This window comes from Hydractinia symbiolongicarpus, chromosome 3, assembly GCF_029227915.1.
Source record: "Hydractinia symbiolongicarpus strain clone_291-10 chromosome 3, HSymV2.1, whole genome shotgun sequence".
Taxonomy (NCBI): Eukaryota; Metazoa; Cnidaria; class Hydrozoa; order Anthoathecata; family Hydractiniidae; genus Hydractinia; species Hydractinia symbiolongicarpus.
In genome coordinates, this window is record NC_079877.1 from 28319590 (window position 1) to 28342165 (window position 22576).

Consider the following 22576-nt stretch of genomic DNA (forward strand, 5'->3'; position numbering starts at 1 on the left):
TGCATGTTTTCTGGTTTCTTCATCTCTACATTGGATCTCAGTTTTCTTTGATCGGATATTTCCTTATGGACATTTAAGAAACACGTTCGAACTACTGCAGCTATAAGTTCTAATACCACTCATACCTTTTCACGCCTCAGTGAAGCTTCTTAAAGTACTTGATTGTTATTTCACAAGGCGTTTCCAGTCTCTTTCTTATGAATGCGTTTCTTCTAATCCTTGTAATTGAGCAGTCGCGAAATTTATTGAAACTATCCATTCGCGAAATCTGAAAACTTGCAAAATTTTGATTCGCGAAATCGCAAAATTAAACTCTCTCAAAAATTGATTTAATCAAAGTACATTAGCCTGCATGTCTGACATGCACCGCGACACGGAATCTAATAATCCCGGATGATTTTTATCAAATTCGAGGGAATCTGTTCTGCAAAATATGAGTCATCATGTTTCAATATATCTACAAATTAGATTTAAGTATTTTACAGAGCTAGTTTGAATGAACGCAAAATTCTTTCAAAAAATGAAATGTGGATATTGTTGCGGAGTCGGGTGGACACAAAAAATAACCTTTTTACAACTTTGTATTGATATTGCCATTGATATAGCCATTGCTACTTTCTCTGGCCTGGATAAAGCATTTGGTCTTAAACCTAGGGCACGTTGAGTTTATTTAATCACAAGAATCCCGGTAATGTTTTCTGTACATATATCTCGTCAAAATTGATATGCTGTCAAAAACAGTTTAGAAGATGGCTAAATTCATGAACTCAGAATTTACTATTTTTTTTGCAAATTGTGGCGTAGCTGATGAGAATAGGTAAATTTTTAGTAGTGGAGTTGGGTAGTTGCCGAGGGGGAGAGTGAAAAGAGTTGCTAAAATTCATGGTATGTTCAATTTCGTATTTGTTCTCTTCCGTAATATGTCACTTATTTAACCAATATTTATCGAGGATATCAATGTTGTTTTCTACTGTGTCTTGTGCAAAATAAAAATCTAGCATATAGTTACGACTATGTATTGATGGAACCGCAAAAATAATATAGGTCGTGATTTCTGCGGTTAAAATATCATTGTTACAATACACGTTTACCAAAATTAGTTGTATTTAAAATTTATCGATCTCATTTGTTATATAGGTATGAGCCTTGCGCTAAAATTCAGGCTTCCCATCAGTTGTTTGATGCAGTGAGAGTTGATGTAGAAACATCTATTGCGAAGCATTGGAATTGTGTTACAATCATGATTACATGTTTTGTAAGGCATCCTACATGTCTACAATCAGTTACCGATAACAAGACTATTATTTCGCCACCCTGCCGACGATATTGCGAAAACAACAAATGTATTAAATTGACGCTGGAGATTTTAGAAAAACTTCAATCTTTGCATGAAATATGTCCGCGTAAAGCAAGCGATCAAACTTTTTACATCAACATGAATCAGTGTTTTCCTTTCCCACACGAAGACATGAATAATATTGAACGTTGTCAACTGCTCCGTAAGTAGCTACACCCTAAATCTTTCTATGGCCATTATACAATAAAACTTTTGAAATTATGTTATGGATTTACCGCTCTTTCTTAAAAAGGCAAGCATCAAGACATTCAACGAAAACGAAATCATAACTCTTGTTCAAAAGGATGAGTACTCATATATTGCCTCTCGCCAAAAATTCTATTAATTAAATTCATGCATCTCAAACGTTTGAAACAGTTTTTCTCACTCCAAACTATACGTACCATGTTCTATCGTTTTGGCCAGTTTTGGAGTTCAAAAAAATTTGATGATTTCATTAAATTTTTTTATCCCAATTATCCCAATTGTCCTCCAATGTGCTAACGAATATTTGTGTCAAGTTATATGGCAATACATAGAGATTTTAGAATATCTCTATGGGCAATACGATGTTTCCTTTTTCATAATCTTTAGTGGAGCCACAAGCCTTCAAGAGCCCCCAAAATACAGGACACAAATAGGATTAAGTAGTCATCCTGTGAAGATTCTTGGAAATAAAATAAGTAAAAACTGTTTTGGTGGCCGGTAACATTGCGTAATATTAGCAATTATTTTATTTCGCGCGTTTTGTAATTATTGGGAATTGGCGTATGGTTGAATGCAGCAATTTAATTTCATGGAAAGCAAGATAAGGCAAAACCTGTTCGCCTTTTTGCATCTTTTCTTGTAAATATTAGCTATCGGCAAAGCAATTTATTTTCGACAAAGTTAGGTTTTAATTAAAATTGTGAATATTGAGAATCCTTATACCTGAACTTGCATGCTAAAAATAGTAGTATGGCAAATCGATCAATTTCCATGCAGAGATAAAAAAGCCGCCTAAAACAAATTGTAAAATTGTGTCGTTTTAGCATGGCAATTAACTGTTTCATGGAAGAACTTATTACTATTAAAAAAAAGTATCAAAAATATAGTAGTTTAAACAGAACAACAAATAAGATCCAATTGCATTCACCGTTAAGAAGATGCAATTAATAACTATTGTTAGACTACCAATGTCATTTTTTTGCAGGATCCACACAAGAAAAAAGATACTTTACTACGAACTGTTTTCAAGACAATGGAGGCTCGTACAACGGATCTGTCAACGTCACTTGAACTGGAAAAACATGTCTACCTTGGAGTATTAATCCGTTTTTATCTTCACTAATATATAGTGATTTACAAAGCAACTTTTGTAGAAATCCTCAAGGTTATGGAAGATCACATTGGTGTTATGTAATTGAAGATTCTCGTCATTGGGAATATTGTGATATTTCTAAATGTGTTATTGGTAAGAAAGGAAAAACGTATTAATAGACCTACTTCCATATTCATTTTTGTTTCACAAAATATCGCCGTATTCTGTCTGTCTCTGCGCAAGATTGCACCTCAAGTAGCGAGACATACGAAATGCAGTATATAAAGGACGGACGACCCCGTGGTTTTTTCCACGGGTTAGGTTAGATTAGGTTATTAGGTTATAGGTTAAAATATCTTGCCTATAATATAATACCCGTATAAGTCTATCTGTCTATCACGCAAAATGGTAACCGCAGTAACGGGATACACGAAATGCGGTAAATAAAGGACGAGCGAGCCCCGTGGATTTATCTACAGGTTACCGACTAGTACATATCAAAATACCGAACAAGAAGCCCTGGGGGCTCTAAGAATTTCCGCGCGCTACCACAAAATTTGATGAAAACCTGCTAATTCGTTGTGTTATTGTGCCAAACATTCGAAGGGGTTTGGTGCATGAACCTCTGATATAAAGCTCATCAGTGACATTATATCTTACAACAAACGCAAACAAAACGAAACGTGTCATAATAAACTCACATTTTAAAAGAAATTGGTAACAAAAAATACAGCCTATCATTCATGGTTGAAAGTCTTGCGATTGAAACGTTTATGGTCTTAAACGGCATTAGTTGACAAAAAATCAAAATTTTGATGTGACCATCATTTTCAGCATACTTTTTTTATTAACTGTGTCAATTTTTGTCGAAAATAAAGCAGTTTTAATTTTTGGATAAATTTTGGCCTGAAATGACATTTAGGTGACAAAAAATCAAACTTTTGTACCATCATCATTTTCAGCATACTTTATTTGTTAACCGTGCCAGATTTAGTCGAAAATGAAGTGGTTTTAATTTTTGGACCAATTTTGGCCTAAAATGGCATTAAGGTAAGAAGAAATCAAAGTTTTGATGTCACCATCATGTTCAGCATTCTTTATTTGTTTACTGTGCCAAATTTTGTTAAAAATAAAGTAGTTTTAATTTTTGGACCAATTTTGGCCTGAAATGACATTTAGGTAAGAAGAAATCAAAATTTTGATGTCACCATCATGTTCAGCATACTTTATTTGTTAACTGTTCCAAATTTTGTTGAAAATAAAGTAGTTCTAATTTTTGGACCGATTTTGGCCTAAAATGACATTTAGGTGACAAAAATCAAAATTATTATGTCACCATTATGTTCAGCATACTTTTTTTGTTAACTGTGCCAAATTTTGTCGAAAACAAATACCAATTTTGTCCTGAAGCGTCAATACTAGACTTCCCAGTAGTTAAGGAGCTTGGGTACGAAGTTTACATCTGTGACGGACCAACGTGAAATCCCAGGGTCGATTTTTTCTCAAAAAATGCTCCGAAAGAAAAAAACGACGGTTTTAAAGAATTTCCTACGCCTTCGGGCGCGGAAATTCAATAACATAAGAGTGAGATTAATTATGAGCAAATATTTAGCGTATATTTTTAGCATATATGATATTATTCGCAGCATGGGTTTGTCATACAATCTAATTGCGTACATTTGATAATAATTTATAACTAGTCAAAAAAAACCGTGGAAAAATCCACTTTGTCAGAAACACAATTGAAAAATAAAGGCTGTTTAGAAGTTTTCATGAAGTCATGAAAACATATTTTAACCACAATATTTTTGTAACTGTTCGTGAAAAGCACAAGCTCTACATTTTGTTCATCTAAATATTGCTGGCAACGGGTTATAAATTTTCTGCATAAAACGTAAAACTTTTACGTACTTGACAAAATGCTTAAACCTGAATAATAATAAAAATCTTATTGAAAGCGAATTTTTAGAAAGGAATTTTTGACAGTTAAGTTAATTTAGCTTATGACAAAGTGAATAATAACGAAATTAAGAACAGTTTTGCATGGGTTGATATAAAATCTAACAAAAGCGTTCATTTATGATGCAGAATATGTTACGGAGGAGATGGTTGAATTTATCTTTTTAACAGGAAACTTGTTGTGAAATCTTGTTCTTTACACATTTTTCTTGTGCTTTTTTTATCTCGCTGTTTATACTGTGGAGAAAATTTTGTTATCAAAGAAGGAGTGATGGTTGATTTCTTTATAGTCTTCTTCCCTTTTACCATTAAGGTTGATTTCTAATAAAATCCATTATTGTTCTGCAGTTACTCTAAAGATAGAATAAGTTATCTCAGCAACATGGTTATGCAATATCTCTTAAAATGTTTGTTGTACGACATGTGTTTCCAAGAAAGTCGTAACAATGACTGTTTTACAACTCTTTTGCACTGCTGCTCAACAACACTTATCCTAAGGGTATCCGACCTTTAAGGGAAATGAGACGAGGTATTGTAAAAATTTCCCGACATTTTATATCTTGTTTTGTTATGCTGATGCAGTCTTCATATGATTTAATTTACACGTATTATTTTAGTTCACATGTTTTGTTTTAGATAACGCGATTGATTTTCCATACGACACCTGTGACGTATCTGACAACGAAGTAGTGTCAACGTTAGTGAAAAGACATAACGAAACCAAATTCCTTACAACAACCGGCTAAATGCTTGAATCGGAAGTCACTCGGGAGACAAGATGGTCTCATGTAAAAAATGAAAATAACTTAATATTTTTTATAGATTTCATATATAATAAATTTTTATATCTGTATAGCAAGATAAACCTTAAGCGATGATACAGGATCCAATTAATCGAATTCGATTTGTCGAAATTATATTGAGCATTAAGATGAAATTGAAACTTGACAGGTGATAAAGGAGAACAGATTTTTGATATTTTTCTTTCGATAAAATATCTTTTCAGGTTGTGGCGGTTATTATTTCAGCAACTACAAATTCAAGAAAACTTTGAAACGTCGTATGTGAAATAAAAAATAACTGTAGGAAAGACCTAATTTAGGAGTGATACGTTATTAAACGAATTTCGGTTAGAGCAAGAAAAAGGTTATTTTCTTAGATTGTTTTTTGCTAATACGCTCCAGAGTGCTTCTTCCAATTATCCTTTTTTAAAGACATGAGGTTTTTAAACGTCCTCTAGTAATATTTATTTTCCATATAAGAAACTTACACTTTTCTGAAGATACACTTGATATACAGCATTTTGATTGGTTAAAAACTTGAAATGTTAAATCGGTCCAAATTTTTAAAAAATCGAATTCGACAAGTCTGAAAATGCCGAAAGCATACCAATTTTTACATGATACACGATCCAATTTGTCGAATTCGACAACTGTTTATTACCGCCTCTTGCAACCGCCTTTTGTAACCTGACACTTTTTTATATCGGGATGGCAAGACGAACATCTCCCCGTTCGAATGTATATCTAAAGAGAGACAGCAGGCGTTGGAAATGAGGTTGTAAGTTATATTTTTATCACTGGGATGAAAGAAGCTTCGAAAATACGAACAATTTCTTGCAAAACAGATTGTTTTAGCTCTCGTGAAAAAAGCGTGCATTAAGTTGTAATTTTGTGGGTAAAAATTCTAATCAGGAAAATTGTATGATATAACCATTTAGATTTATATCTTTCTTAAAAATGCTTTTTATATGCACGTTTATGGTTTTAGTAACAATCCCTCCACCTCTTCCCAAAACATAACTTTTCTTAATTTTTGATTTTGGAACGATCTTTGTTTTCTTGCACGCCGTTCTAATATCCAAAAGTAAAAAACAACCCTGAACACGACATTGACAAGCCGTTTCTTGACAATGTTATGTATTCTTCACTTTAATAGATAACTCGACTGATGAAGAATTCAGTGGCCTACACTAAATGGTAGATGTGAAGACTATCAGTGTAGAAAATTGCAAAATAAAAAGAAATACAAAAAAATTGCTTCTGATGTTCCTCTTACGATAGTAGGATTAATAATACGTGGTATTAAGGTTGTACTTATCCCTTGCAATCCTTTGTGTGATCGTTACTTTCAGTAAACTTCGGTTACAGAGAAAATTTTATGGTTACCAGTAATTAGTTTGATAAACTCTCCTCTGATCTTTTTTCGATAAGATTAATATTAATCTAATATAGTTCTAGCTACCTTAGTGGGTTTTAGGATTTAGAAATCTACAATTTTTCTTCTCTTGTGTGAATTTTGTTTTCTGGCTGCCACAAAATAATTTTTGAAAATAAAAATAAGTCGAAATTTGATGAATTAAAAGTTGAGTTTTGAGTATCGGCATCAGGTTACTGGGTCTCGGAAATTCCCCTGGAGATGATTTCACTACAATAACAGTATTCGCGGTATATGGTATATGTCTCGATATGAGATGCGCAAACAGAGCGACAGTAAGAACACGTTATCCCACGCCTACTGTTGACGACCTACCTGTAAAACTTAAGGACAGCAAACACTTTACTAAACTAGACCTTAACGCAGCATTCCACCAGTTAGAACTAGACGAGTCTTGCAGATATATAACAGCGTTCTGCACACAAGACAAAATTATGCGGCATAAACGATTAATATTTGGTGCAAATAGTGCTTCAGAGGAACTACAACATACGATCCAGCCAATACCTACAGCACTTTTACTTATCCTCTCCGAAATTTAACACAAAAAGATGTGATATTTGAATGGAATACAATATGCCAAGAAGCGTTTGTACATTGACGACAACACTACCTGAAAAGACTGTGGGCTTTCGCAATGTACAGGTTTGACTGTAAGATCTAGTGACAATTAGTCGCTTATATTGTTTCGCATGTTAAGGACTATTTAATTAATATCTATCAAGAAAACTAATTGTTAATAGAAACAATGAAAATTTTATTTCTCCGTATTTTTGGCTTTAAAATTTACAAAACTTGAAAAAATCATTGATTTGATTTGGAGAAGAAGTAGGAACCCTGTTGGGGCTGAAAAACAAAAATCATAATTGTTGAGTGGAATGTACACAGGCAGAATTTTTATTCTTTATTTTTTCGACCCTAATCACACAGCTTTCTCATTCGTTACCAAGCCTCTTATTTGATGTTTTACGTGTAGTTGATACAAGAATCGAAAGCAACCCTTAGGGATGAAGTTGATTCGCAACAGATAGCATATGTACAGAAGTTCCGTCCCCAGTGCTTTCTTTTGGTTTTGAAAATTTCCTGGGAACGAAGTTATACATGCAATTCCATATTTTACTGAGTAGACTAGCCTGTATAATTATAATAATTAATTTAAGTTTATAAAATTATAAGCTGCTTATAATAAAAATATTTGACACAACTCGTATTGAAACGTGTGTGTGTCCAGCGTTAATGAGATTGGGCATTCTCGTCCCCAGACCTCTTTGAGATGTTTATGTCAAAGAGCTCTGGGGACGAGAATGTAGGTTGAGTATATTCCAAGAAACTGGAATGACTTGACTTTTGGATAATCGCAAGATCATGTGGTTTTATTTACAAAATTAAAAAATAAAGATATATAAAACATTACCAAAATAATAATATCACCGACTACTAACGTTTTGCGCTAATGTAGCTTTTTGCGCAAATTTCTCATAATGTTTTTCGCAGTCTTTCTTAATTTTTTAAATATACGTTTATGACCTTTGTGATGGAAATGTGGATGAACTTGTCTTTTCTTTCGATCGTAACCTAATAAAGTTAATGTAGTTTTTTGATCTGGTAAGTGCGACCATTCTCTTTCTTTCAGCACAACTCCACGTGGTATTTGTCTCAATTGATTGTGTTTGACATTTGTTTCAAATTTAGAATGAATAATTCCACGCTTGGATACAGGCGCAACTGCTCCTTCTATAACAAAAAGCAAAAAATGCAGAAGTGATAGTTAAATCATAATGAAAAGAGAAAAATTTGAATTTGAAAAAAACTATAATGTTTGGGACTTGAAACATCTGCGCTTGAAAAATTATCAGTTCATTTTGTTAGTTATTACAAAACAAGGTTGACAAAAGCATGACGAAATGTTTGTCCTGCATAGTACCTTATCGAGGAAAAAAGTACGGGGAAAATTTTGTCGGGGAAAAAATAAGTCACTTTTCCCCGACTAATTATTCAAATAAGTCACTTTTCCCCGACTAATTTTTGATATTTCTGTAGATAACCTCACAATGGAATTTGAATCAATTTTATTTATTTTATCAATGTATGTTTTTCATACAAAAACAACTACGAGAATAAGTTAAATGTTGTTTCTTTTGTTTCCATTGTGTTTTTTATGCCCCTGATCCTTTTTATGTAATCTTTCTTGCTATTTATTAAGGTGGTAACAATAAGAGAAAAAAGTTTAGGATAAAAAAAAAAGTCGGGTAAATTCTTACTCGGGTATAAAAAAATCGGGTAAAAGTACTAGTCGGGGAAAATATAACCGGGGAAAATTTTGGTCGGGAAAAAATTAAGTCACCTGCAAAAAAATTAGTTACTTTTCCCCGACTTTTTTTCCCCGTTAAGGTATATAACAAAATGAATGAGGTAGGGTTTTTTTAAAGCGTGATCATTGGGAATCTGTTCTAAGTGAGTGTCTGGTGATGTCCCACAATTTCAAGAAGGTGCAGAATTCTTTCAACACCGCTAGTGAAACTCATGTCTTACTAGCGGCGTCATGTAAAAATAAAGGCATTAGACAATCAATACTTAGTTTAACATGTCATATATTTTTTTTCCTTCCTCAACCATTGCAGATATGTTACTCACATAAAGGCTTGTAAAATTTTCTTCAAACGTTGAAGAACTAGAAAAATATACGCCTTATTGCAGTCGGCACCGTGCGATAACTAGTACTTTTTACCTCTACATTTATATAACGCCGCCCTCATGCAAATATCGTGTTTCTCTGGCTCGTTTTGTTCGTTCCACTCAATGGGGTTCAGTTGTATGTAACGAGCATCAACAGGAGGCGATAACATGTTCTTCTGGATACCAGTGCGGTCCTTGTTTCCAACTAACGGATTCTAAAATAAAAATCCATAATTTAGGGTTAGAAAGAAGTGCAGGGGTAAAACGTGCCCAAAAGTTTAAGAGACCGATCCTCGTCTCACCGTCAGAGTTTGTGTCCTGCCTGCCTGTCTCGATTTAAAAAAGACAAAAATCCTTGGGGATGAGTCTGTTGGGGAAGCTAGGATAAACCTAAACATTGATTTTTTTTATTTACAACTCACCTTTGAATAGTATTCCCAACTGATTGCGTCATCACTGTATCTCAAATTATAGCTTTTAACCCAATTTTCTAACAAATGACTTCCTTGTGTGGCCACGGCGTCTATGGTCATTTGCTTTCCAAGATCAAATTGTAGATATTGATTTTTATCACCCGTGGCTGCGTATTTGTGTTCCGCGCACCAGCCCCCTAAAAATATTATGCAGAGAATAAAATATAATAATTTTTTGTCAGTGCGTTTTACTTTTTTGTGAAGAAAGAACAGAGTTGTCTGAGAAGTAAGTCGTTTTCCCTGGAACTGTTTTTGACAATGTTTGCCATATGGTTTTTTTGACTTTGATGTGATAATCGAAACCCCGGACATAATATTCATAAGATGACACCTGTTTTACTATTTCTTGGATTCACTAAACAGCATTATCTGGACAATATTCTACATCCGCCACGCTTTAGCAGATGTGTGAGCCGAAAAACAACGTTGAAAATGCGCTATAAACATTGAAAACAAATTAGCAAAAGAATTTAAAACCAAAATTGCACAGAAACATTTAAAACCCCGCCTAATGTCTGCTATATTTATTACGAAAGCGCGCTTCATACCTCCGTTGATTTCATTGTTCAATTTGGCGTTTGGTGGTGCATACTCTTTCTTGATGTATTCATCATCAGTATCGTGCGTGTAAACAGAAGAAGCGTTGTACTGTTTGTCGTCTAACTTCAATTCTTCTAATCCCTCGTAACATTCTGAAGAAAGTGGAAAATAGACGCGTTAACTTAGACCAAATTTTATATTAAAAAAACAACAACTTTGTTAATAAATTTGAACTAGTTGTTACACAATGGAAAATTCGCCCGTCACACATATTCCGGACTATAAATTTTGTATGCGGCTCGTCTGACGTTTTATATCTGAGCTATTTTTTAAGAATCGGTATTTCGTGTGTTTCTAGCACAAAGTAGAAATTTGATAGCCACTTCGAATATGATACAGGAAACAAAATTATAGATTTACACAAAGGATTAGTGCTGCAACAACGACGTCGTTATATTTAAAAACGAATTTTTTTTATCGAGGTTTTTGTTATCTAAGACCATATGGAGGTATACCATGGAGGTAAACATGGAGGTAGACCATGGAGGTAGACCATGGAGGTAGTCTATAGAGGTACACCATGGAGGTAGACTATGGGAAAAACCATGGAGGTAGACCATGGAGATAAACTATAGAGGTCTCTATTTTTTTTACCTCCATACTAAAACTTACCATTGGCATGAGGTTTAGTTTTGTTTCCATCTGTAAGATCTATAAAAAATATTATAAGATTTTAAGTCTTTGTGTTGTTTTATTTTGACTTACTGGCACAGTACTTGTGGTGACCTCCTTAAAAGTCATTGTTGTAATAGTTTTTGTTGACACGAGGTCAAAACCGCGCGCTATATATAAAAAATTTCATACAGTTAAAAGTTATCTCCAGTTTTCGCAACTTTGTGTACTAATTTTTTTTTGTGGAAAAGAAACCCCCGAAAGATCGGATCGCGGTCAATATTCTGTTGAGAGCGCAAAAATTATCGCTAATATGATTGGCTTTAAAGCAAAACGATCTCCCTTATCTAAAGAGTACCGTTGTTATTTCCTCGCGATAAAAATAGATCAAATAACACCGCAGTTGCGCACCAAAATTCAACTTCAAAAAAAACACTCCGCATAATATTGGGGAAAATATTGTCCCCTAGCCGACTGGTGACTCCTCTTATGCGGTCGATAACAAAAACGAATTACCTAAAGTTGAGTTTTCAAACCATTTGATCACAATTGGCTTGCCTGAAGAGTCATTCTTTTGATCTAAAGAATGCAACAAAAATCACCATTTGTAACAAGAGTTTTATCTATACTGAGGCCACAATTAATGCCTAAAGAATCAGATTTATACCAGTCAAGGGAAGAAAAATCAAATTATGTTCTGTTTTTTCTTTTGGTAAATAATTTCTCAAACTAGAAGAAAGAAACTTTCGCCAGTAAAACTTAACGATAACAAAAAATAACATTCAGAGATATTCCCTACCTGTGCCATTCAAGGTTAAGTTTGCTTGAAGTAACAATCTTTGTTTTTCTAATGTTGAATTGTGTTGTACATTATTTGTACTGTTCGTACTATTATTAACGACACTCTCCATCGTTTTGTTGATTTTCTCACCATTTTGTTTTACTTTCGTCTGTGTATCTTTGCTTTCCGTCTGCGTTTCTTTTCCTGTCGCCTGCGATTCTTTGCCTGTTACCTGTTTTTCTTCGAGTGGAGGTAAACGTACGCTAACCGTCGCATATTTGTTATCTGCTTGGCCTACTAGAAACATGATTTTAGTTTAGACGTGAAAGGTACATAATATGGCTTAAAATATTTCATAAATCTCGATGCAAAGAAACATAAGAATCCTGGTTGATTAATCCCAGCAGAAAATCCTGCATAATACCTGTACAAGGTCCCAAATCACATTCTTCAATTTCAACTCTTGGCCCTGTACAATCAGCACCGTTATTTTCTGGGCTGGGATTTGAACATGTGCGCATGCGTACTTTTGTACCATATCCACATGTTACGCTGCATGGACTATACTCTGACCACAAACTCCAAGCTCCATTGACTAAACAAGAATGTTTTGATTTATTACTGATATTTATTTACTTTATATTTATTTGTCTAGAAGGGTATTTTCTCAACCGATGACACAGTATACTATTAATATTTTTAATGTTTGACTAAAAAGATTTAAGGCATAGTTTCTTTTAATAATTCATAAACCTAATTTAAAGAATTCCATATGCCAGTCCACGTTAGTTCATGACAGCTAATTACTGATCATTAGACATTGTACAGTGGAATCTTTTTCTCTACCTTAAACTGGCAAAATACCGGAAAATATGTCTGAGATTGGAAATATGCAAGGAAGGTTCACCATATTTGAATTGAGGCTGCAGATTTTATAGTGAAAGGATGTGGATATACCCCCTCACTATGCACCCTCTCATTATGCACTCCCTCACTATGCACCCCTCACCGTGCACCCCTTCACTATCCACCCCTTCACTAAGCACCCCCTTACTATCCACCCCCTCACTATGCAACCCCTCACTATAAAAACCCTGACTATACATCCCCTCACTATGCACCCCTTTACTATGCAGCTCCTTCAACATACCCACGCATGCTGCTTTGCTAATCAAGTCAGTTTTTCTTTCCAGTTCACGATAGCCATCAGACATAAACAAATGCATTTTTGTAGGCTCAGAAGCGATGACACCCATTTCCTCTTTCATCGTGTCGATTTCTTCGGGTGTCTCACTGTCAGGCTCAACTCCAATACAAAATAACGCAACTCCATTTTCTTTGAGTCTATCAGCTGGACCAGCTACTAAATCTTTACCTAAAGAAATATAAACATAAAATATTTTATGTTATTTAAACAAGCTCAAGGTGGTAACATGCTAAAATCCTCTAACTTAAAATTTGGACAAAAAATATCGATCCTAAAAATTTCCTAATATTGCTTTGCTTGGGCCATGCATTAGTTATTTACACATACCTAGTCCCAGGGCTCTTCTACGTATATGATATTCTGACAGTGCAGAGCCGCCGCGCTAGAATATTACATGCGCAAAAGAGCCCTGGGACAAGGTTGCATTATCAGGATTTGAAAATAAATCGATTAATAATTATGTCAGAAATTGATAATTATCAGTAACTGTTCATTTCTAAGTTTGAACCCAAAACCTCCTAAATGCACTAAAAATTTCTTAAAATTGTAAATTACTTAATCTGTTTTTACTCACTAGCCTCATGCGTTATACACACAACAGATTTCCTCTCTGAAATGTCAAATAGTTTACTATTTTTTTTAATATTTAGGTATGTATTGAGAGTGAAATCCCGCGTATAAAAAGACTGGAGATGACGTTGCTGGAAAATCTATATAACATACCTTCTACAAAATGATTCTTGTCAATCTCCAATCTATTCGTTGGTCCATCAGACACCAACATTAGAACTTGACTTCTTTGATCTTCCACATTTAACAATTCAGCTGCTTTCTTCAAAGCTATATCTGTTCTTGTACCCCCCGTTTTATAAAATATATCATCAATAGCCCTATCACGTGATCCAGTATTATTAAATTCAGTGAGTGGTAACGCCACCTCTGCTTCTGAAGCGTATCTGATGACCCCAACACGTGTGGAATGCAGTTGAAAACGATTGCATAAATCTTTCACAAACTGTATGATAATTTTCCAGTTCGCATACTTCACACTTTCTGAACTATCCAGTAAAAATAAAAGATCGACGGATTTTGAACATTTTCCATTATCACCTGCAATAAATAATAACATTGCTTGATCGTTTTTCTTTCCAAAGATGTTTATTTAGTTTAAGGGAAAATCTATTTATTTTTTCAACCTCGTCCGTAGAGCTCTTCTACGCCGATGATATTTTGACGAGGCGGCTCCATAATACTATGACGGAGCCGTCCCGTCAGAATATCACAGGCGTGGAAGAGCCCTTTGGGTAAGATTGTTATTGTGAAGCTTAAAATACCAGCTTGATAAAGAGGTTAGTAGATTCAGTGCAAATCAAAGCTGTCGTCTGTCTTTCCCGTTTCCAGGTCTTTTCGTCCGTCTGCAATAAAATTGCAGGAACTGCTTTTTATTGAAATTGTACAAAAAAGTACAGCAACCGAGAGTGACCGTAGACTTCATCGCGGCTTTGCTAAACGCTACACCTGAAGTACTCAGGCGTGTTTCCCGGCTAGTATTAACATAATCACATATCAGAAATAACCGAGACAAAGTGTTTTCTGTACTCGACAATGTTTACACTACATTAGGTAGATTTGTTACGCTACATACCTGTGGATACATTACTTTTGTTTTGTAGTTTCTCAAAATCTATGTCAATGTCAGCATCAGCTTTAGAAGATATATTAGGACGTGACGTAAGGTTTCTCTTTAAACTCATCATGTGAGTTTCTGGAAACAAAATTGGATACCCCTGGGTAGTATCATAGTCTTCCGAGGTATTTGTCGAGCCTGCTGGTTTTTCTGGATTGTGGCTCGCTTTCTCATCGCTGTTCTTCCCTAAATTTTGAGTACAGTTGGTATTAATATTTTTGTCACAGATCGGCTATAATTTACATTGTTCTTATGCCAGTTTATATACGCCCTAGTCGAGAACTAAAATGTTACGCATTTCACAGGACTGAAGGATGCAGTTTTCTGTTTCCAAGGTATAAAATAATGACTCTAGTATTTTAGATTTTAATTTTCTTATTGTCCCGATCGATATTAAATTGCATTTTTTCTCCCTTCCTAACTATTTTGATTTTAGAACATCATGCATGATCATATTCTGAAGAAGTTAATGATAGTAGACTTTTTATCAACTTTAAGCGCAAACGAAATGTTCGTCATTGGACCAAATATTTACAACTCGCACGTCGATGAAATAAATGTTTTCATTCTTTATCAAAATCTGACCAAAACGATTAAATCTGCTTCTTCCGTGACATAAAATAGTCGAGGTTATGAAACGATAGTGGCTGGGGAATTATGCTCTTCTAGATAACGAGAGTTCGCACTTCTAGCAATGTTGTCGAATGGCACTTATTAATTTCAGCGCTCAAAATAATTTGAGGACCGGGACGCAAAAATTAGTTTCGCACTTCGACCAAAGTCTTGAATTCTGTGCTGTGGGAAATTATACACTTATGAAGTAAAAATTCGAATAAGCGGCTAAATAATTCGCATTTTTGCAATTTAACAACGATAACTCAAACTTTCGCAAAAAGAGATAAAATATAAGTTGGAACATGCTATCTGCAATTTGCTGAGTGCTGCGCACAATTTAATAAGATCTGATACATAAACTAACTAAAAAAGTAGTGAGAACGGCTAGGCGATTGCAGAGTGCAGATTTGATGTCTATAAACATTATATTTCAGCTTCTGGATGCTTACTCATGTGGAAAATCGAACAAAACAGAACAATCGTTACCTTCCTGTGTAACTTGATTTTTTTCTTTCGCTTTAGACTCTCTACATAACACTGCGACGAACATATATAGTATAACCAAAATGAATACTAAATTTTTATATCTCATCTTTCATTCCTATTCTATTAACATTTATGCTCTTTCTAAAACTTCGCCATTTTTCTCGTGACCTAACAGATTTTAACCGAGAGCAATTGTTTACATTTGAAGTTAGCGAAGCGTGCAACGAACTTTTTTTTTATCGTAACGAGCTACCATTTTTAAATACTTGCAGCATTTCATAATCAAATTGTAATTCTTAAAAATTAATTGTAATTTTGGAAGCTCACTTTATGAGGGAAAGCGCTAATTTATTATTTCTTATCCGTTTAGTATTTAAGTTTTACAAATGCGATAGGACACCGTTAAGTGGAATACGGAATGAAGTGGAGAGATCATCTAACTTACACGAACCTATGCCTCACTTCTGGTTGCAGCAGGGAGGGGGCACGCCCTCTATGCCACAATTTTTTTTTTCGATCCTTGTTATTATTGGGAAATCAAGTGCAGAGAATTTTTAACCAATCTCGAAGTCTTAACGTCTCAAAACCTTTCCTCTGCCCGCCACCAGAGTACGGCGGCACTCTTTTGCTGAAAAGACGTTGTCCCAAACTAAAGTTTAAAAAAGTCTTAAGACGTTCCTATATTTTTAAAAAAATTCAATTCCGGAAAATCGACTTGGAAGTAATAGTTCCCACAAATTGCAATTTCAATTTTAATAGCACAAGAGGGAAAGATTCTTTTTAAAAATATGTTCAATATCCAATGAGAAATATATACAAAGGCATCTCACGCATAATAAGTTACGTCAAAAATCCACATATAAACTAATAACACAATATTTCAAATAATTAGAGATTTTTATTAACTTTTCTGAACATTCATCGACTTTTTCTATTTTATTTTTACAAAAAGGGTACACTTGTCAAAGTTTCTTTTTTATGGTTTGTTTTTCTAAAAAACTTGTACAAACGATTTTAATTCCCAGCTATGAAAGACTAACGCTATAAAAACATTCGAGGTATAAATTAATAATTATCTAGTATTATAGGGTATCCGAAGGTAAGATATTTTGCAGAAGTGTGTCGTCGAAAATTCAATAGTAGAAAACACCATACGCAACAGCCACGCAAAACAAAGTCTCCTAAAAAAAGATATCACAGCATTACCTAAATAGGGGGCTGTTTACAAACAACTTCAAACCATTTTTTCAAGATTTTTCCCCCACACCTCTTTTCGTTAACCTGCGTCAACTTTGTTTTACCACCACCTCCCCCCCTCCCTGAGTTGACGCAATCTTTTGGAAACAGTTTCCATACTAGCAACACGGTGGTATTTTCACACGCTACATACCACATTTAGTATAAAAATTTACATAAGAACTTTTGGGTAATTAGAAGAAATCAGCGTTCATACACTGTTTAGCATCAAACTGGGCTAGCAACTTGTGACGTCACACTATTAGCAATCTTAACGAATCGAACTCTATCTCGGTTCATTATAACATAAAGTGTCACTCAGATCATGTCATATTAAGAGAACTTAACGAAGTTAAGTTCGCTTAACACGAGAAAATGTTGTACTCCTTGTAAATCTGTTAACAGGGTCCTGTATCAAATTGGAATCGAACATGTGACTACTAGACAAGTGAGCAAACACGTGATACTTGTTAAAACAATACTTTTTTGACGTTCTTTAAAGAAGATGAAATACTCACATTGCTGTACACAGCTTGTGCATAGTTATCAGTATCGGAATCCCATAAACATCTTGTTGCAACTCTAAAAGTAAAACAAAAAAACGTTTGCGAGAACTGATGTTTTGATCACAATCTTGTTTAATCTGAGCTCGTCCATTTTTCATTATTTAAGGGCACTAATTTTCGCGTTAGGAATAAATTTGTACCAGTGGAATCTTTACAATGTTGATTGCAAATACACGCAATAATGATCTCACACGATCTGTGTTAGTGAAAATGGCCACGTTAGTCAATGCTATTGTTTCATTTCAGTTTCTGTTAAATAATCTACCACAAAGCTTTTTGAAAATTGAAAATCTTAAAACTTTCACGAAAAAAGTAGTACTCGCAAAAAACGCTTTTTTCACTACGTCTAATATATTTGTACTGAGCTCTTTGATTATCCTGCATGTGACGTTTATTTAGAAAATTTTATCACAAACTGCAATGGAAATTTCAAGATAAATAGTCTTTATAAAAATTCAGAGGCCTGAGCAAGCGAATGCTAGGCAAATCTTGGTTTGCTGGGCACCAAAAATTCATGCAATTTTGAGGGGGGAGGGGGGGATTAAAACCATAATACTATATATATGCTTTTTACCATAAAAAACAAGATCTTTTTGTACCACTTGTTTAATTCGAAATTTATAAGAAATAAAAATGGTTTATACCATTTGTTCTTTTGAAATTAAATAGAGTCAATTTTGGCTTCACCCGAGTTACAAAATGTTGGATTTTCTTTTAGACTCTTTGCATTGAAAATGTGTCATCATCTAACGGAATTTTCCCACTACCATCTGGAAAAATTGGAAAACAGCCTTAAAATAGCACATTTAGGCATTTTCACGATGACCCATCAAATGAAATTATTAACCTGTATTGTTAAAAGAATAATTTATAATATGCAGCAGTATACTGTGATAATGCTAGCAAATTTAAAAAACTATACAACAACGAAACACTTAACAAATCAATAACAAAACATACCAAATATACAATCAACTAACTTACTTCACACCTTCTCCCCTTTGTTCACCAATTACAACTTGTACAATGAACTTATATCTGTCATATTCCAATGCTAAAAAAACATTAAAATAGATTTGATCTTTCTGAACTACAATAAAAAAATCATGTTTGCAACATATGCCATCTTAAAGAAGAAGAAGAGCTGTTTATTTTGTATAACAAGGATTTTTTAAATTGCTTTATAACAAATGAATTGTACATTATTAAATGGTTATATATTTTGGGAGACTCTCGTACCCTTCTGTATTTGTATAGTGGCAAAAGTGTCCTAAAATCTCAGTAGGTGAAACAGGGGTACAAACCCAATTTAGATTTGGGATGAAAAGTTTAACATGTATACAAATCAAAATGGTGACATCATTAAGCAATTTTTTCCAATGTAGGTTACATTGCAAATTCTTAAAAGAAATTGATTTCAAGGATTTCATATGCCTACGTTATATATATGGGAATTTAACCAGTCACCCAACATGTCATAGTTTGAACTTAGCCTTCTTGGTACTTATCTTCATTGATTTCAGCACAAATATCTACACCTATCTCAAGATTGCTTTCATGGTCTACCACCTACTTTTTAGTTTTTCTTTAATGATGTCTGAAATCTCTTTTGACCAGTTCGTTGTTTCTTCTGGATCGTATTGTTTACCATTTAACTCTTCATTTAGTATTTCTTGAATTGCAGCTTTAACAGTATCTGACCTGAATCTAAAGGAACATTATAATAATGCAAGAAAAATTTCAACAACAACAACAACAACAACAATAGAATCTCTTCACCACTATAAATAATCTGGTGATGTATCAAAAAATAAAAATAAAACGTATATGACAAGATTTAATTATTTAATTAGATTCTATATATCTAAGTAAGTAACATGGAAACCAACTATGTTACATGTTGATTTACATATATCATTAGTATGATTTAATATTAAAATATTTATAATACTAATATATAATCATACTTATGTTTAAAATTGGGTCGAATCATATAAGTATTTTCTTGAATGCCTTCAACTTCTACAGCAGCCATGTTCTATTATTTGTCTGCTATTATAATAACAAAAACTTCATTAGTACACAACCACAAAAAATATTAAGCACGCTTTAATAACAAAAAATATATGCATAAACTTTTTGTCTGGAAGTATTTTTTAAAATAGGTTTTGGTAAAAACTTAATTTGTAGGGCTTGAGATCCGACCCTGCTTTGGATGAGCCTCTTATTATGTTACATGAGTCCACCAAGTCTAAAAAGCCATGCGTGAAAATAAGTTACAGGAGTCTAAATTTATGTGTGCGATAAGTTCGAAGAATGTTACAAATGTACTGCACAATGCTTAAAGCTTAGCCTATACCATCCATATTATGTTACTGTCTTAATTCTGTGATCTTACTTTTCTTGTAAACCTATTTTTTCACTGACAGTACTGAATGGCTGTGACATGAAACCTACGCCTTACGCCCAGGATGTACCTGATTACTAGTTTATTGGTACCGAAACTTGTGTACTTTACAGAACAGGCAGCCTAAATATCACTGGGGTAGATCACAGATGAGAAGATTTTTGTGTGGTGAGGAGTATGACATTTTAATCTATTTATTAAATACCACACAAACCAATATTATTATGAAACTATAGACAGGCTGGAGAATATTTGTAACAAATTTTTTTATTTCAATGTTTGCTCCTCTCCAAAGATCCTCTTTGGCAATTCCCTTCACCAAGTTTTCCTAATGTTGTGTATGTTTTTTAGCAACAGAAAATGGTACATGGTAATATTTGAAGCAGCTACCGGCTACATCCTAAGACAAATCACCAAGTATTGCAACCATTTTAATCATTAAATATGCCATTTAATTAAAAATAATTTTAGTGGATCTCACATTGGAAAAACACATCACAGAATTAGTACGTAAATCACAGAGCTAAGACGTTTTTCAGCCAATTAGGGCCCTGCACAAACACCGTCCTTGTTTATCAGCATTTTTGCAAAGTAGATTTATAAATGGCTTTAGTAAAAACCATATAAAGTTATGTGGCTAGCGGAGTTGCCAATCTTTACTACAGCTATTTGTTTAGGCGTGTTTTTTGGGCCCCATTAGCAAGATATTGCCACTAAGATTCAGACCCCTTCCCCCCTCTTTTAACACCTTTCCGTCCGTGAAATTCTGTTCGAATAAATCTTGGAGGGCTTAGGGCATGTTTTGTAGATAAAAGTAATCGGAAAAGATGACAAGACAAATCATGCTCGCGAACAACGAAGAATTAATTTTTCAGGCCATAAGCAAATTTTTTTAAATTTCAAACAAAGCGGATTTTTTTTTCAAACTTCAACTCCCACCCTTAGTGCCGATCCCGGTAACAGGGCCCAAAAAATATTTTCGAAGGCCTCTTAGATAATCACGTAATTAGGACAGCATAACGCTACTTTCCACTTAAACAAGAAGTACACCCGTAATGTTGTATAAAATACAAATTCTGATCTTCCCTGGATGGAGCATTAATTGGCGTAAAGAAATCTAGCTAAGCTAAACTCTAGCTATAGTCTTGTTGGTGCTGGCCATCACACACACACAATATGTGAGCAGTTCGTCAGATGTTGTTTAAATTCATAATGTTAAATAAACCTTTTCATTATACTTCTAAGGAAAGGCGTAAAAGAAATACTTATTGCAGCAATGGCAATGTTATTATAAAGCGAAATCATGTCCCTCTTTCCACTTTGTTTAAACTCCACTTGATTGCTTAAGGATTCCACGCAAGAAAAATATATCATATGCCTGGGACATCGAGACTTGGTCCAAACAAGCGGTTTCCCTTGGCCCCGACAGTTTCCCGGCTAGTTCGATATTTTGTCCTCCATAGGAAACGTACAGGATGAAAACTGTAAAGTTTTTGGCTTTATGGAGCAAACTAATTTATTGCATGAAGATTTCGCGGCATGAAAAACTTTGCGGTCCTGCACAATCTAGCCACCAGGGCTCTTCTACGCATATCAAATGGTTCCACAGTTAGTTTCTAAAAAACTCTAAAGTTGAAATGATTTGTGACTTTCAACTTGACCTTTAAACTCAGTTTATTTTTAGCATTCTGTATGACGCATCTTTCAGGTGCGTGCAAACGCAACAGATCGCATATTGCATAAGCATGAAAAAGATTGCTTGTGTAGTTCCTTCTATATAGTAGCTATGGTCTCTAGCTGTAACCACAAAATTGAAATATCTCAAGGAATATGTTAAGGATATCACCCGAGAAAAATTCACTGAAAGATGGATGTATAACGAAGGGTGGACCAAACAACAACAAAAAGAGCAGAGAAACAACCAAAATACATATATTTTGGCAAATATTAAGTGCAAGTTTCACACACTCAAATGCTAATATTCCGAACTAATGGAACTACATGGTTCATTGAAGTTGTTAAAAAGTTGTATGATGACATTTTCTACATTAATAGAGGTTTAACTTTGTTTTAGAATAATGTATATCTGTTTTGTTTTGTTTATTTATTCAGTTTTATTGTATTGAGATGTTAACAATCCAGATTTTATAGTGAAACTTCGGGATATTCAATAATCCATATTCCTCGGTTTTTAAGGTGTATACTTCAAATTTTCAAGGTTATTTGAAACCCTAGTTTGCTTATGCATGTTGCTAATAGCGGAAATTTTCATGCCTCTCACGGCTCTAGGCTTCTTGTTGGAGAAACTACTGTACAAAGCAAGAGAAATGATCGGGGTTGACATGTTTGGAAAATCCTTATACACACATTGTGTAGACATCATTTCTTAACGTTGTGACATATAAAAATGAGATATAA

The 22576-nt window shown here is 34.2% G+C and overlaps 2 protein-coding genes across 3 annotated transcripts in view; both read right to left on the minus strand.

Moving 5' to 3' along the window:
- LOC130636648 (zinc metalloproteinase nas-14-like) overlaps nt 1-8893 on the minus strand; it is a 76285-nt gene extending 67392 nt beyond the window's left edge. Inside the window, exon 1 of the mRNA XM_057446441.1 lies at nt 8890-8893. The gene's annotated coding sequence lies outside the window, so the exon portion shown is untranslated. The remainder of the gene's footprint in view (nt 1-8889) is intronic.
- LOC130636644 (uncharacterized) lies at nt 8158-17085 on the minus strand. 2 transcript variants are annotated; one of them, XM_057446436.1, is made up of 12 exons: nt 15950-17085; nt 14807-15034; nt 13885-14271; nt 13105-13329; nt 12379-12549; nt 11973-12248; nt 11690-11752; nt 11174-11212; nt 10510-10653; nt 9911-10098; nt 9541-9703; nt 8158-8546 (listed from the first exon to the last, which is right to left on the minus strand). In XM_057446436.1, exons 1-12 carry the CDS (start codon nt 16053-16055, stop codon nt 8263-8265), a joined length of 2274 nt encoding a protein of 757 aa, XP_057302419.1. In that variant the 5' UTR covers nt 16056-17085; the 3' UTR covers nt 8158-8262. The 2 variants fall into 2 exon arrangements, with proteins under 2 accessions (XP_057302419.1, XP_057302418.1); XM_057446435.1 differs by having other exon boundaries at nt 11973-12251.
- Between the last annotated feature and the right edge of the window lie 5491 nt (nt 17086-22576).